This window comes from Chiloscyllium plagiosum, chromosome 12 (genome assembly GCF_004010195.1).
Source record: "Chiloscyllium plagiosum isolate BGI_BamShark_2017 chromosome 12, ASM401019v2, whole genome shotgun sequence".
Lineage (NCBI taxonomy): Eukaryota > Metazoa > Chordata > Chondrichthyes > Orectolobiformes > Hemiscylliidae > Chiloscyllium > Chiloscyllium plagiosum.
The window spans coordinates 23,864,470-23,879,071 of record NC_057721.1 but is presented as its reverse complement, the minus strand read 5'-3'; the positions used below and the strand labels follow the sequence as shown (position 1 = coordinate 23,879,071).

Genomic DNA, 14,602 nt, shown 5'->3' with positions numbered 1-14,602 from the left:
TGAAGTCTTGTTTGACTCTTCCTCAGAACTGGATATTGGAAACTGGAAGGTTCTTCATAAATGAAGTCTAATAAATGCTTCCCATGCCACAACAGTGGCCTACATTTATTACTTCCTGTTTCTCCCCCGACAGATTATGCTAGACCTATTGCTTCTCCAGCAATTGGTTTTTATTTCAGAATTTCAGTATCTGCAGTATTTTACTTTTATTTATTCTTTCTTCCTACCACTAAAGTAAATAATATGAAGGTAGGTTCTGAAGATACATAAATTACAGTGATTTCTAAGGCACTCAAAATTGGAGCTGTCAAATTCTGTGTACCCTCTTCCTGGCTTGACCTGCATTTTGCAACAAATACCTAAATCTTGGTATAGATCTCCCAAATCTTGATTTTTACCTCAAGAGTGTGGTGCTGGAAAAGCACAGCAGGTCAGGCAGCATCCGAGAGTAGGAAAATCGATGTTTCGGGCAAAAGCTGAAATGCCGATTTTCCTGAAATGTCGATTTTCCTGATCCTTGGATGCTGCCTGACCTGCTGTGCTTTTCCAGCACCACACTCTCAGCTCTAATCCCCAGAATCTTAAGTATTCATTTTCACCTAGTTGACTTTTATCTACTTCAATAACTGGCATGCCTTCTCTTATATTTTCATTTTCACAATGCCAAGTTTCAGCCTTTTCTGACTTCTTGCATTTCCAACTTGCTACTCATAGTTACTGCTCCAAATTCTCATTGAAATTAATATATTGATTCCAGTGTCCTTTGCTGCTTGCATCAGCTCTTTTCAGTCATCTGACTTTGATCCGTTGTGGCTATAAAAGCTATATCACATTTGCCTAAATTTATCAACTGCTTAAATTGAACTCCTAATCTAAGTAACGCTTGTGAAGGTTCCACACCTTTACCAAGCATGTTAAACTGTCATTGTCCATGTTCCTCTTGATAACAAATTAGTTCGTAACAAGTGATGGTCCATGTATTTTTCTTTTAGATTAGACTCCCTACAGTGTGGAAACAGGCCCTTCGGCCCAACCAGTCCACACCGACCCTCCAAAGAGTAACCCACCCAGACCTAATTCCCTCTGACTAATGCACCTAACACTATGGGCAATTTAGCATGGCCGATTTATGAGCAAGTCCACACTCATGTGAAGTTGTTTGCTGTTGCAAATAAAGATAACTGTTTAATGAGTCTATCCATAATCCTAAATTACACTCCTTTAGTGCTCCAATCATCTCGGTCAACAACTGGGTCTACTGATGATTTTTTTTCAGTTTGCACTACAATGGATGGCACACGACACATCATGAATCATTCAGCCTTACTTAGCAGTATCAGTCAGCCAATAGCTGTTTTGCCACTTTCACCTGCTGTAATCGCTACCTTCACGCTTTTGGCCCTATCTCTAACAATTAAGTAAATGAAAGTTTTACCCCTCATTCTACAAAATGTGGGCAGTATTTTGCTCACATAATGTCTGCTATCATAGGAAAGAATGTGGTCTTTTTAACTTAGAGGATCAATCAGACAGAAAACTATCAAGACAAGTAATTTTCTGTGTGCATACTCTGTAAATCTGCTATAGAATCCATGAATAAGATTATGTGCAGGTGTACACCACTTGGTCCTTTCAGCCTGTTCTTTCAATCAATAAGATTGTGAGTGACCTGATTGTAACCTCAACTCCAATTTCTTATCTTAAAATTCCCATAACCTTTGATGCCATTATTAATTGAAAACCAAACAAACACAGCCTTGAACATGCCTTATTTGTGTTTGTAATCAACCAACACTTTCAATGTTCTGCCCCCTCCCAGCATTTCCCTTCTTCTGTCCACTTGAAACTTCTGTGAATCTCTCTTTTTCCCATCTACTATTTTGAAGGTGCAGTAGTAGTTCTGCTGAGCACAGAGAAAACTCCTGCAAATAATTAACTGTAATTGATATCGAATAGGGAATTGCAGTCACTTGTGCTCACAAAGAGGATTCAGCTGTGAGTTAACAACTTCATTTCAGCTTACTCAGGAATGACACTTGGTTCCAGGACTTTGCTGAAGCACCACAAAATTCACTTAACTCATAACCAATCCACATACAGCAGATCTGGAGTGCTTTAACTAACAGCGTGAAAAAATGTTTCTCACAGTAACAAAATTGGTCAACATATATCGTTGTTATTAATGAAACTAAAAGATCTAAAGTCAGATCTAAAGTTAAGAAGAATTAAGGATTAATCAAGAATTAGCTTTTATTGTCATATGTACTCGATGAATACATGTGCAACGTTTATTCACTGCCACTTACAGCGCCATCTTAGGTACAATGGTACCTAAGCACAACTTTTTTAGTTACAAGATCTTAGACATTAAAGAAACAAAATGTCTAGCATTACAGAAATATAAGTTCAGAACAAGAGATCACATTGGCACCTAGCTTCCAGTCCACACTGAGTCCTGGCTTCAGGCCGCACTGGGCTTCACCTTGAGGATCATGAGATTGGGAGATCGCTTCAGACCGCCAAGGCCTTTATGAAGCATTAACATCCACTGGCAAGCTTAATTAGCAAAGTAGAACTAACATAACTACATAAACACTTAATTAGGATGGATAAGCTTCCCATTAGTTATTGATCTAAGTTGACTGAATAACAATAAAAGGTGCATGTATTGAGTTAATTAACAGGACTCACCAACTAAGCTGACAAGAGACTGAATACCATTGGCTTAGTATTTACCTTGATCAGACAGTCGCATACCTGTTTGGAGTTGTTCTCCAGTTTTTGGACAAGATCATCCCAACGTTGAGCAAATTCCTCAAGCCGTGCCTGTAACTTCTGAGCTACAACCTTATTTTTCAATGTCGCAAGGAGATCCTGACTGAGGGCACAAAGCTTATCCATGATCTGTCGTTTCAACTCCAGCTCTCCTTTCAGAATCTGTTCATCAGGAAGTTGAGAACAAAAAGGGCAGTCAACAAAAGTATGCATCATCGTACACACAATATCCGATGTACAGCGGAACACATTTCATTTATTTAATGAAAACCAAAAGAACTTACAGTGGATGCTGTAAATCAGAAACAAAACATGGTAATTGCTGGAACTCCTGAGGGAGTCCAGAGTCTGAGGAAGGGTCACTGGACCTGAAGTATGAACACAACACAGTCTCATCCATATCAGGAAAACTACATATACACTGGATTCTGATTTTGATAAACACCTCTATTTAAGAGACCAAACACTTTTCACTCCTGTTTTTAAGCAATCAATGATCCTTTGATCTTTCCATTTTATCTCCTCAACATGCTTAAAGCCTATTGTATCTGTATCATTTTACAGATCTGATGAAAGGCCGCCGACCTGGAGTGTTAACTTGAGCTGTTTTTTTCCAAAACTTCTGTCTGATCTGCTAAGCATTTCCAGTGTTGTTTGTTTTGTTCTGTATGCAGGATGTCAGTGATGTATTCAACCATGGAAAACCATCACAGACAAATCTCTTCATCTGACAGCCACACATGTGCGCTCTTTGGCAAAACAGTCACAAGATATCTTTGAGACAGGAGCCCTGGTTCACTTTTCCCCTCCATAATCAAGGAATTTGTAAGCCCGGTGTTAGACCCATGATCAGGTACGAAACAAATATAATGATTAAAGAATTGAAAGGATGGTGAAATCCAACCCTTCATCTCTTGGGGTGAAGGTGAAAAAAGGGTGGAAGTTTTGATATTGTTATAAGTTAGTTAGAGCCTAGTTGGCTATTATATTTAGTTCTGGAAGAATGCATTGAACTTGAAAGGGATGCAGCATGATTCGTCAGGATAAATTGTCACTAAAAGTGTTCTGTTATAAAGGTTCCATAGACTTGGCTTGCACTTCCACAAATATAACAAGTTAATAAATAACATAATGGCAGTGTTTAAATGATGACATGATTTGACAGGCTAGCAAGAGAGAAATTATTTCCTTCAATGGGGGATACAAACCATAAAATTAGAGCTTGACTAGGTATCATATCCGAAAGTACTTCTTCACAAAAAGTGGGAATATGGATCACTCTCCCCTTCCCTAGTTTAGTATTGTGCATTTCAAATTGAGAATTTTAGAAAGGAAAATGTTCATCCTGACAGCAATGAATATTAAATCTAAATTTCACCACGGCCATTCCTTTCTATCATCCCTCAAAAAAAAACAATCCATTGTTCCCAATTTAGATGAAGTAGTTGCAGCTTGTGCGATATTCTGAGAAGAGTAAAATCCATTCCGTGTAAAGTATTCACGACACATTCGCTTCAAATCTCCTCTCAGGGAAGCCAGTCAGCTGAGAGAACTGAACCCAACCTTTGCACAATTCCATGTTTTGTTAGGGCATACACCTCCTAAAACCCAAAATCACAGTTGCACTATGAGGTGGAGATGTCGGTGTTGGACTGGGGTGAACAAAGGAAAGAGTCATACGGTACCAGGTTATAATCCAACAGATTTATTTGAAATCATGAGTTTTCAGAGCATTGCTCCTTCCTCAGGCGAAGTCAACTGCTCCTGGTGTCATGTGACTTCTGACCGTTTCACTAGTTAGAGAGATTCAAGTAATTCCAAAGTTTACTTGCAATTAAATTCAATTAATATATAATCAACGTCTTCTACACGTTAGCATCCATAAAGGCTGAAATGTTGGTGTGTTGCTGAGTCCCATTGTCAGTCAGGGATGTTTTGTCGTGCAATGAGTAGCAACCCTGCTTCTGAGCCAGAGCTCTGTTTTCAAGTCCTACTGTTGGATTTGATGGCCAAGTATGTCTAAAACACGATGAAGCAGAGTGAGTATGGTCTTATAAATACTTCCTGAACGTGTCAATGGCAGGCAGTAAGAACCACAGGATGAAAAGTTGGGAGTCTACATCATTGTGATTCATTACTTCAGGCGACAATATGAAACGTATTGCTGCAGCCACCCAGGCACCTTGGGGTCTGGTTAGCTCATTTAGTGGGACAGACGGTGTGGACCAATTTCATGCCAACATAGAGCTCAATTCCACCTGTGATGGACTTGGGATTGGTTTCCCAGTCCCATCTGTAGGGAAGGGTACTGCCTCTGGATTGGACCTGTCCTCCTCATGAAGGAAGAGCAGTCCATTAAGGTGGTCCATATCATTTTATTCAGGACAGAACTTTCCATTGCTAATTCAAAGGTTTCCCAGGAAGTCAATGATGATTCCTAGTTTCATTATATTTTCAGAATTTGCAGATAAAAGTAATCACACGTCTTTACAAATGAACAGCTCACCCATCACCCTGAAACAAGGAAGCAGTGCCATGAATTGCAAATCAACACAAGCTGCCAGCAGATTAGCACTGTTCCGTCATCAGTTTTGCAAAAACAACATCACTCCTTTCCCTCCCTTCACAAAGTCATTACATATTCCCAATAAACTCATCACAAACTGCTAATCAACTTCCTCTCAATATAACAAGAAGAGTGAACTATTGTAAAAGTAGGGAAAACACTATTTTCCCATTCTGTATATTCCCTCTCTCAACGTAATCTCTTTTTCCTGTTTATTACCTCCACACTGAATGTGAGTGGAGGCGATGTTTTAACCCTATGTGTCAGTCGTGATTCTGTTTCTCTCTCAATCTTTAAATCTCATTGGTTAAGGAGATACGCTGTTATTCTCCAAGAACTCAGATACTCTTTTGTCATGAGCACACACACCGAAATATTGTGACCCACATACTTTTTAACTGAGTGAAGCAACAAGCCTAACAAAAAGAGCCCACACCAATGCACTTCCCTTCTACACCAAATTTAATATCATCAGAATTAACAGCAAGACTAGCTCTTCACAAACTATATCATGCGTTCCCTGGTTGCAAGACACAAAAGTTTCTTCTTTGGAACTAGACTTGGGAGAACAGGACAGCTAGGACTCAAAAGGAAAGTTACTTTGCTTGGCAAACTTCCTCACACTTTGAGAAGATGTGATCAATGAATTAGATACTAGCAACCCTCTTGATAAAGTCCGACATATGAGACCCACAATGAAAGTGAAACGCCTGTTTAACCAGGGTACAAGTCACGATGCATAAAATTGTGGTTAATAGAACGAAACAGGATTTGAGAGAGATGTCGGACACAATGTGATGCTCCAGGTCCAGAGACAGCAAGCCTGGAGGTGCAAAGTGAATTTAATAGGACAGGATGGTGATAAACCAAATCCCTGCTACCATTCTAACAGTGCTCAAATTAGATTCTGAATGGGAAGGGCGAAACTGCACCCTCCCATCATCATTTAAGGGCACCATTCTATGCATGCTACAATAACATCAACTCCAGGTTGGACAAATAAGGAACAGTCAGGTGACCCAACTAATGAACCAATTGTGACAGAATCCCTCAACCTGCAGTGATGTGTCTATGATCAAGATGGCTGGACTTAGCGACTGCCAAGAGCTTCCTGCATGGCCCCATTTCTGACTCCTCTGCTCCCTGTCCCCATGATCCCAGCCTCTGATACCCCTTCAAACAACAGCATACCATTTCAATCAATGCTTCAAACATGCTTCAAAAAGAATATATGTACTGGAAATGGCATGGAGAAAAGCAAGGCAATTTATTTCAAGTCTTCTGGTACAAATTAGGAATGAAGACCACAGACTTTTGCTTAGGAGGGTGGAAGGAACTTGAATTAAGAAATGTGAAATAATAAAATCTTGATAATTGTCAACCAGAGATTATTTAGAAGAACTTTAAGGTGAGAGAAGAAGGATTTAAAAGGAAGGACCTTAAGGACAACCTTTTCTACACAGTGGGTGGGTCATATATGGAATGAGTAAATGGTAAATGCATGTACAGTCACAACATTTAAAAGGCATTTGGACAGGTACATGAACAGGAAATGTTTAAAGAGATGTGGGTCAAACATAGGCAAATGGGACTGGTTTGGTTTGGTTTGGAAAAGCTGATCGGCATGGACAAATTGGACCAAAGTGTCCATTTTTGTGCTGTAAGGCTCCATGTTTTTATGAGATGTGAGCATAAGGAGAAATTTCTTCAGTTATAGAGTGGTGAATCTGTGGAATTCATTGCCACAGAAAGCTGTGGAGTCCAGGTCATTGAGTATATCGTGGAGTCCAGGTCATTAGACGGGTTGCACCTGAACCAGAAGGGCATCAATATCCTGGGAGGTAGGTTTGCTAGCATTCTTCGGAGGGGGTTTAAACTAATTTGGCAGGGGGATGGGATCTGGACTTGTAATCCAGCAAGTAGGCTAGCTGTTTGTCAGGATGTCCAAGAATGTAGGGAGGCTGTGGAGAAGGTAGCACTGACAGGGAATACGTGCAGACACAGAGATGGGGTCAAGTGTGTATACGTCAACGCAAGGAGTATCAGAAATAAGGTGGGTGAACTTAAGGCGTGGATTGGTACTTGGCACTATGATGTTGTGGCCATCACGGAAACGTGGATAGAAGAGGGACAGGAATAGTTGTTGGAGGTTCCTGGTTACAGATGTTTCAGTAAGATTAGGCAGGGTGGTAAAAAAGGAGGGGGTGTGGCGTTGCCAATTAGAAATGGTATAATGGCTGCAGAAAGGCAGTTCGAGGGGGATCTGCCTTTGCAGGTAGTATGGGCTGAAGTCAGAAATAGGAAAGGAGCAGTCACCTTGTTGGGTATTTACTTTCGGCCCCCCAATAGCAGCAAAGATGTGAAGAAACAGATTGGGAAACAGATTTTGGAAAGGTGCAGAAGCCACAGGGTAGTAGTCATGGGCGATTTCAACTTCCCAAATATTGATTGGAAGCTCTTTAGATCAAGTAGATTGGACGGGGGAGTGTTTGTGCAGTGTGCCCAGGAAGTTTTTCTAACTCAGTATGTAGGTTGTCCGACCAGAGGGGAGGCCATATTGGATTTGGTACTCGGTAACGAACCAGGACAAGTGATAGGCTTGTTAGTGGGTGAGCATTTTGGTGATGGTTTCAAGCCAAGATAGTCTGTGACATAGAAAGGAACTTGCAGGTGGTGGCGTTCATACATCTATTCTCCCCTTGTTTTCTTTCTGGTAAAGATCATGACTTTGGAAAATACTGCCAAATAAACTGTGGTCAGAATTCACTAAAAATGAGAATATTTGGAAAATTGCAGTACAGTACAAATACAATCATGAAAACAAGGATTTTGAATGCTTTTAAACATCACACTGGCTGAATTAGAGTTTTGTAAGCACCAGTTTTGATGGGTCAGTGACGTTTAATCTTTGACAGTTATACTTTGATTGGTTTGGAGACGCCGGTGTTGGACTGAGGTGTACAAAGTTAAAAATCACACAGGTTATAGTCCATCAGGCTTATTTGGACGCACTAGCTTTTTTTTATTGGAATAGCTTAAAAGAATGAAAAACATATTTATTTCATAAATCCCTGCAGAAAACTGGTACTAACAGTGATTATTTTTACTGTTATAAGGTCAGCTTAGCTTTGTTTATGTCAAGCAGGCTTCTGATGGTTTCATCAGATGGATTGAACCTTGCATTTAAATTAAAACAACAATGTCACTTGTTGATTTGTATTTTGCAGTGTCATGATCGTAGATCAAAGCAGGGATTTATCATAAGGTTAGTTTGTGTTCCCTTCGAGAGCTGAGAAGAAGAAAAGATGTTTTTATTCTGAAACAAATAGGTTTGGGACAGTCAAATGGAGTTACTCATTCCCAAACAAAGAACAATAGCACCAGGGTCTGCCAAGGTACAAAAGATCCAGCTGTGATGGATGACAGAAAATAAATGGAAAATGAGTAACTGACCGTAAGACCACAAATCTGTAAGACCTAGAAGTAGTCCATTCAGCCAATTTAGTCTGCTCAATGAGATAATGGCTGACCTGATAATCCTCAACACCATTGTCCCGCTTTATCCTGTAACCCTAGATCCCTTGTTGATTAAAGATCTGTTTCTGTCTTGGACATTCTTAAGAACCCAACCTTGATAATTCTCTACTGGAAAGAGTTACACATATTTGTTGTGATCAGAGAAGAAATTTCTCCTAATCTCTGATTTATGCAGGTGATTCTTTACTCTGGTTCTAAGCTCTCCCACATGGGGGATCAATTTCTCATCATCCACACTTTCCAGCCTGGCAAGAATTTTGTGTTTCAGCAAAGTCTCCTCTCATTCTTCTCAATTCCAATAAGTACAAGTCCAACCTACTCAAACTCTCATCATAAGAAAATCCCTTCCTACTTAGAATCAACCAAGTGAATATTATCTGGATGACCTCCAATGCCGATGTAACTTTTTTTTAATATAAAGGGACCAAGACGGTTTGCAGTATTCCAGGGATGGTGTGAATAATGCCTTGTATAGTTTAAGCTAGAACTTCCTATTTTTATACTCTATTCCCTTTGAAATAAAGGCCAACATTTAATTAACTTTCCTACCACCTGTGGAATTTTGTGATTTACACCAGGTCCTGCAAATCACTCTGTGCCCAGCTTTCTTCAGTCTATCCTCATTTTTTAAAAAATGGAATAGTTATATTATTTTCAAAGTACAAAAATAATAAAAGAAGAAATACTGAGAAATTAATTTGATAATGTGTAATTTAACATTGGCTAAGGGCATTTAGTGATATGAGTTTGTCTTACCCAAATCATCAACCTGCAGTATTCATTACAAGGCTACCAACTTACAGGATAATTATTATCTGATCACATTATTAAAAGACCACTTTGAAAAGCTATTACACTTACCGCTAACTTTCGCAAATTAGCAACCATCTCATTCTGGTCTTTGAAACCAGTTGTCTGAATCTTTTCCACCGATTCTTCTTTCTCCATCAACCATGCATCAAACAGGGACTAAAACAAATCAGAAGGTTTATGTTAAAGACCTTGCTTTTCAAATTGAGGTGATGAGAACACAAGCAAGAACAATTTTTAAGTTAGACTTGCTTCTCAAACCATGCAGAAACCAGATCATGCCAACAATTGTTGTAGCAATATCTTTTTACTGAAGTAGTCCTTCAAAACCAGGAATGACTTGCTTTCAACTCCAATTCCAGGCCTCTGAGAAGGTCAATAAGTCTGAGATCTCTAGATGTGGAAAAGTGTTAGCGTTTTGAATGATGCAAATCTCTGTGGGTGGCACGGTGGCACAGTGGTTAGCACTGCTGCCTCACAGTGCCAGAGACCCGGGTTCAATTCCCGCCTCAGGCGACTGTCTGTGTGGAGTTTGCACATTCTCCCTGTGTCTGCGTGGGTTTCCTCCGGGTGCTCTGGTTTCCTCCCACAGTCCAAAAATGTGCAGGTTAGGTGAATTGGCTGTGCTAAATTGTCCGTAGTGTTAGGTGAAGGGGTAAATGTAGGGAAATGGGTCTGGGTGGGTTGCGCTTTGGCGGCTCGGTGGGCCTGTTGGGCCGAAGGGCCTGTTTCCACACTGTAAGTAATCTAATCTAATCTCTAGCCATTGATCATAGTCAATGATCGGATAAGGTGTTTTGCTTTGGAAACCCATTGGAAAGGAGTTCAGTCTCCTGGATGTTCCGCAAAAGGCCATTTTCCCATACATTTCAATGAAGGAGCTCAGTTTCTGAGAGGTCATACACAAGCATCACCTGCAGACTGAACATCTATGACTCCTAATATGCTCTATACTGTGTATGGGTTAAGCAGTGCTGGGTTCAAAGAATTTAACTGTGGCTTGTTACCCATCAGTTTTCATGCTTCAGCCACCATCAGGAATATTTAATCACAATCCTGTAAATACTCCATTTAGTTTTAACCATCTCCTCAAGAAAGAGGTGAAACTACAGATCTGACACAGGACAGAAGGATTGAGTATTATCCCTAATGTTGTAAATTTATAGCTTTATCAATGCCAAACTGTCACGACTATGAAAACAAACTGCCAGTTTTAGCTGTGCAGCATTCTTTCCCTTTTCTGCCACTGCTGTTTATTAATGTTATAGAGTGTTACCAAGGTGAAAAGAAAAACGACAGTGTTCCATAATGGGATACCACTGAAAATCCAATCCACGAGTCATGGTTTTTGGGGTGACTTAAAAGTGTATTAAATTTACTTTAATAAAGCCTTACAGAAAATAGATTCTTAAGGGCCATAAGATTTATAGGAGCAGAATCAGGCCATTCGGTTCCAACCTATCAAAGCTGATATGTTTCTCAACCCCAATCTTCTGCCTTCTCCCCGTAACCCTTAATCAACTTATTAATCAAGAACTCATATATCTCTGTCTTAAACACATTCAATGACTTGGTTGTACAGCCTTCTGCAGCAGTGAGTTTCATAGATTCACCCCACACTGGCTGAAGAAATTCCTCCTCACCTCAGTTCTAAAGGATTGTCTCTTCACTCTGAAGCTGTGCCCTTGGGTCCTTGATTCTCCTATTTGTGGAAACATCTCCATATCCACTCTGTCCAGGCCTCTCAGTATTTTGTAAGTTTCAATTAGATTCCTCCTCATCCTTCTCAACTCAACCACTCATCATATGACAAGCTCCTCATCCCCTGGATCATTCTTGTCAACCTCCATTGCATCCCCTCCAATGTCAGCATCCTTAGACTGGGGGCTCAAAACTGCTCATAATATTCCAAATGCAGTCTGACCAGAACTTTATACAGCCTCAACAGTACATTTTTGCTCTTGTGTGCTCGCCCCCTTGAAATGAATGCCAATGAGCCTGTGTGTTAACCTTACAAGAATCCTGTACTCAGCCTCCTAAGGCCCTTTGTGCTTCAGATTTCTGAAGTACTTCCTCAGAAAGAAAATAGTCCACATTTCTGTTCTTCCTACCAAAGTACATAACGTCACACATTTGCACATTCCATCTGCCACTTACTAGCCTATCCAAATAGTTTTGCAGCCTCCCTGCTTCCTCAACACTGCCTGTCCCTCCACCTATCTTAGTGTGATCTTCAAACCTAAAGACAATGTTCTCAGTTCCTGCACCCAGATCATAAATGTATCAAGTTAACAGTTGTGGTCTCAACACTGATCCATGCAGAATTCGACAGATCATTAGCTGCCATTCCAAAAAATACCCCTTTATCCCGACTCTCTGCAATCTGCTAGTCAGCCAAACCTTATCCATGCCAGTAGCTTACCCCTAACTCCCTGGATTCTTATCTTATTTAGCAGCCTCATCTGATGCACTTTGTCAAAGTCCTTCTGGAAATCCAAATTGGATATGTATCTAAGTTAGCTTGCTGAGCTTGAAAGTTTGTTTTCAGACATTGCCATACTCGGTAACATCATCAGTGAGAGTCTCCGATGGGGCACTGGTGGTATGCCCCACCTCTCTAACTATGAGTCTTGACTTCTTCAGGTGGGTGATGTCATTTCCGTTTTTTTTTCAAGGGAAGGTCGATGGGATCTAAATCGTTGTGTTTATTGATGGAGTTCTGGTTAGAATGCCATGCCTCTAAGAATTCTCGTGTGTGTCTTTGTTTTGCCTATCCTAGGATGTGTATGTTGTCCCAGTCAAAGTGGTGTCCGTCTTTGTCTGTATGTGCAGAAACTAGTAATAGTGGGTGATGTCTTTTGGTGGCTAGTTAGTGTTCATGTATCATGGTGGCAAGTTTTCTGCTGGTTTGTCTGATGTAGTATTTTTTTTTTTACAGTTCTTGCATGGTATCTTGTAAATGACATTAGTTTTGCAGGTAGTATCTAATGGATTCTTTAGGAAACATACAACAGCATCAACAATATCCTGACAGGCATAAAATTCACAAAAGAGGAGGAGAACAACAAGACTCCCATTCCGAGACGTGACAGTTGACAGTACAGTTAACGGAGAGCTTCAAACCAGAATCTACAGAAAGACAACCACACATGAGCCAAATACTTAATTTCAGAAGCAATCCTCTCAACACACACAAACAGAGCTGCATCAAGACATTATTTCAATGAGCTATATCAAACTGCAGCACCCAATAACTACAAAAAGCAGATGAAAAATATCTATGCAATGTTTTCAAGAAAAACATGAACCCAATAAACACAATCCACCGATTCCTCAGGAACAAACCCAAACAAGCAGACACAACACAACCAAAAACTATAGCCACATTACCTTACATCAAAGACATATCACAAATGACTTCCAAACTACTTTGCATCATGCTAGCCCACAAACCTACCTACACACTTAAACAGTACTTAATGAACCTAAAGAATCCATTAGGTACTACTACTAACTCACATACTTATCATCAACCTGAGCTGCAAATCTTCTCAAAAATCACTAATTCAAATAGGATGTTGTGAAACTTGAAAGGGTTCAGAAAAGATTTACAAGGATGTTGCCAGGGTTGCAGGGTGTGAGCTGTAGGGAGAGGCTGATTAGGCTGGAGCTGTTTTCCCTGGAGCGTTGGAGGCTGATGGGTGACCTTATAGGATAAATAGACAAAGTCTTTCCCCGGGGTGGGGGAGTCCAGAACTAGAGGGCATAGATTCAGGATGAGAGGAGAAAAAACTTAAAGAGACCTAAGGGGCGACTTTTTCACATAGAGGGTGGTGGCATGTATGGAATGAGATGCCAAAGGAAGTGGTACAATTACAACATTTAAAAGGCATCTGGATGGGTGTGTGAATTCGAAGGGTTTATAAGGATATGGACCAAGTGCTGGCAAATGGGACTAGATTAAGTTTGGATATCTGGTTGGCATGGACAAAGTGGACTGAAGGTTCTGTTTCTGTGTTGCACATCTCTATGATGAATACTGGTTCTCCTTTGTGTAACTTCATTACCTCCTCAGAGAATTTTAACATTCAGTCAGCATGATCCATTCCACTTGAAGGGGGTGTGCAGGCTCTGCCATATTTTACACACACTTTCAAATACTTCTAAGTTTCATCCTTAATAATGGACACTAAAATCTTAATGATGACCAAGGTCAGGCTAACTGACCTATAATTTCCTCACTTCTGCCTCCCTCCTTTCTTAAAACAAAAGTCTTATTTTGCTGCTTTGAAGTTAATTTAGCTTTGATAAGACCATCAATGGCTTAGTTGACATAAAAAGAGCTTTATAGTGACAGCTCTAAGCAAGGTGTTAAGATTGACCACAGCCAATATGAAAAATCTGGTTACTTCAAGGCATTTAAATGAGATTTTCTTACCAAGAATTAACTTCAATGTGATCTAAGTCTGAACACTAGCAAGGTAATTAGTAGTGTGAGCTACCTGTTCTTCAGTGAAGTACTGCCATTTAAAAAGTATCTCTTGCAATAATACCCAACGCTCTTCAGTCCATTTGCATATAGCTGCCCATCTCTCTCCAAGAATCTGCAACACAAACAGATTATTAAAGGCATTGATTAAAGAAGAATATTTCAAAGTTAAGGTACTTTCCCAAGTCAAGAGATTCCACTTTATATTAAGTTCCATTATGTAGGTCACTAAGGCTTTAGATTTGCTGTATTGATTTGTGGGGTCAACCCTAACACTGACCACAGTCACCAGAACAGACAAAAGCACTGCCTTCGTCTGAGGACTCCTGGTCTCAGTATACATGAGAGTTTTCGACTGCTTTGCTTGGGAAGCAGTTCTGCCTCACCTTAAATAAGATTCTTCAAGAGTAGGGGAAAGTCTGCAG

General features: G+C 40.2%; 1 protein-coding gene across 5 annotated transcripts in view; it reads right to left on the bottom strand.

Annotated features, from left to right (window-relative positions):
• dmd (dystrophin) overlaps nucleotides 1–14,602 on the bottom strand; it is a 2,012,228-nt gene that overhangs the window by 1,158,010 nt on the left and 839,616 nt on the right. For all 5 annotated transcript variants that reach the window (XM_043700735.1, XM_043700733.1, XM_043700734.1 and 2 more), the window contains 3 exons: nucleotides 14,191–14,292; nucleotides 9,740–9,847; nucleotides 2,758–2,937 (listed from right to left, as the gene is read on the bottom strand). In XM_043700735.1, the coding sequence (XP_043556670.1) occupies nucleotides 2,758–2,937; nucleotides 9,740–9,847; nucleotides 14,191–14,292 (390 nt within the window). The remainder of the gene's footprint in view (nucleotides 1–2,757; nucleotides 2,938–9,739; nucleotides 9,848–14,190; nucleotides 14,293–14,602) is intronic.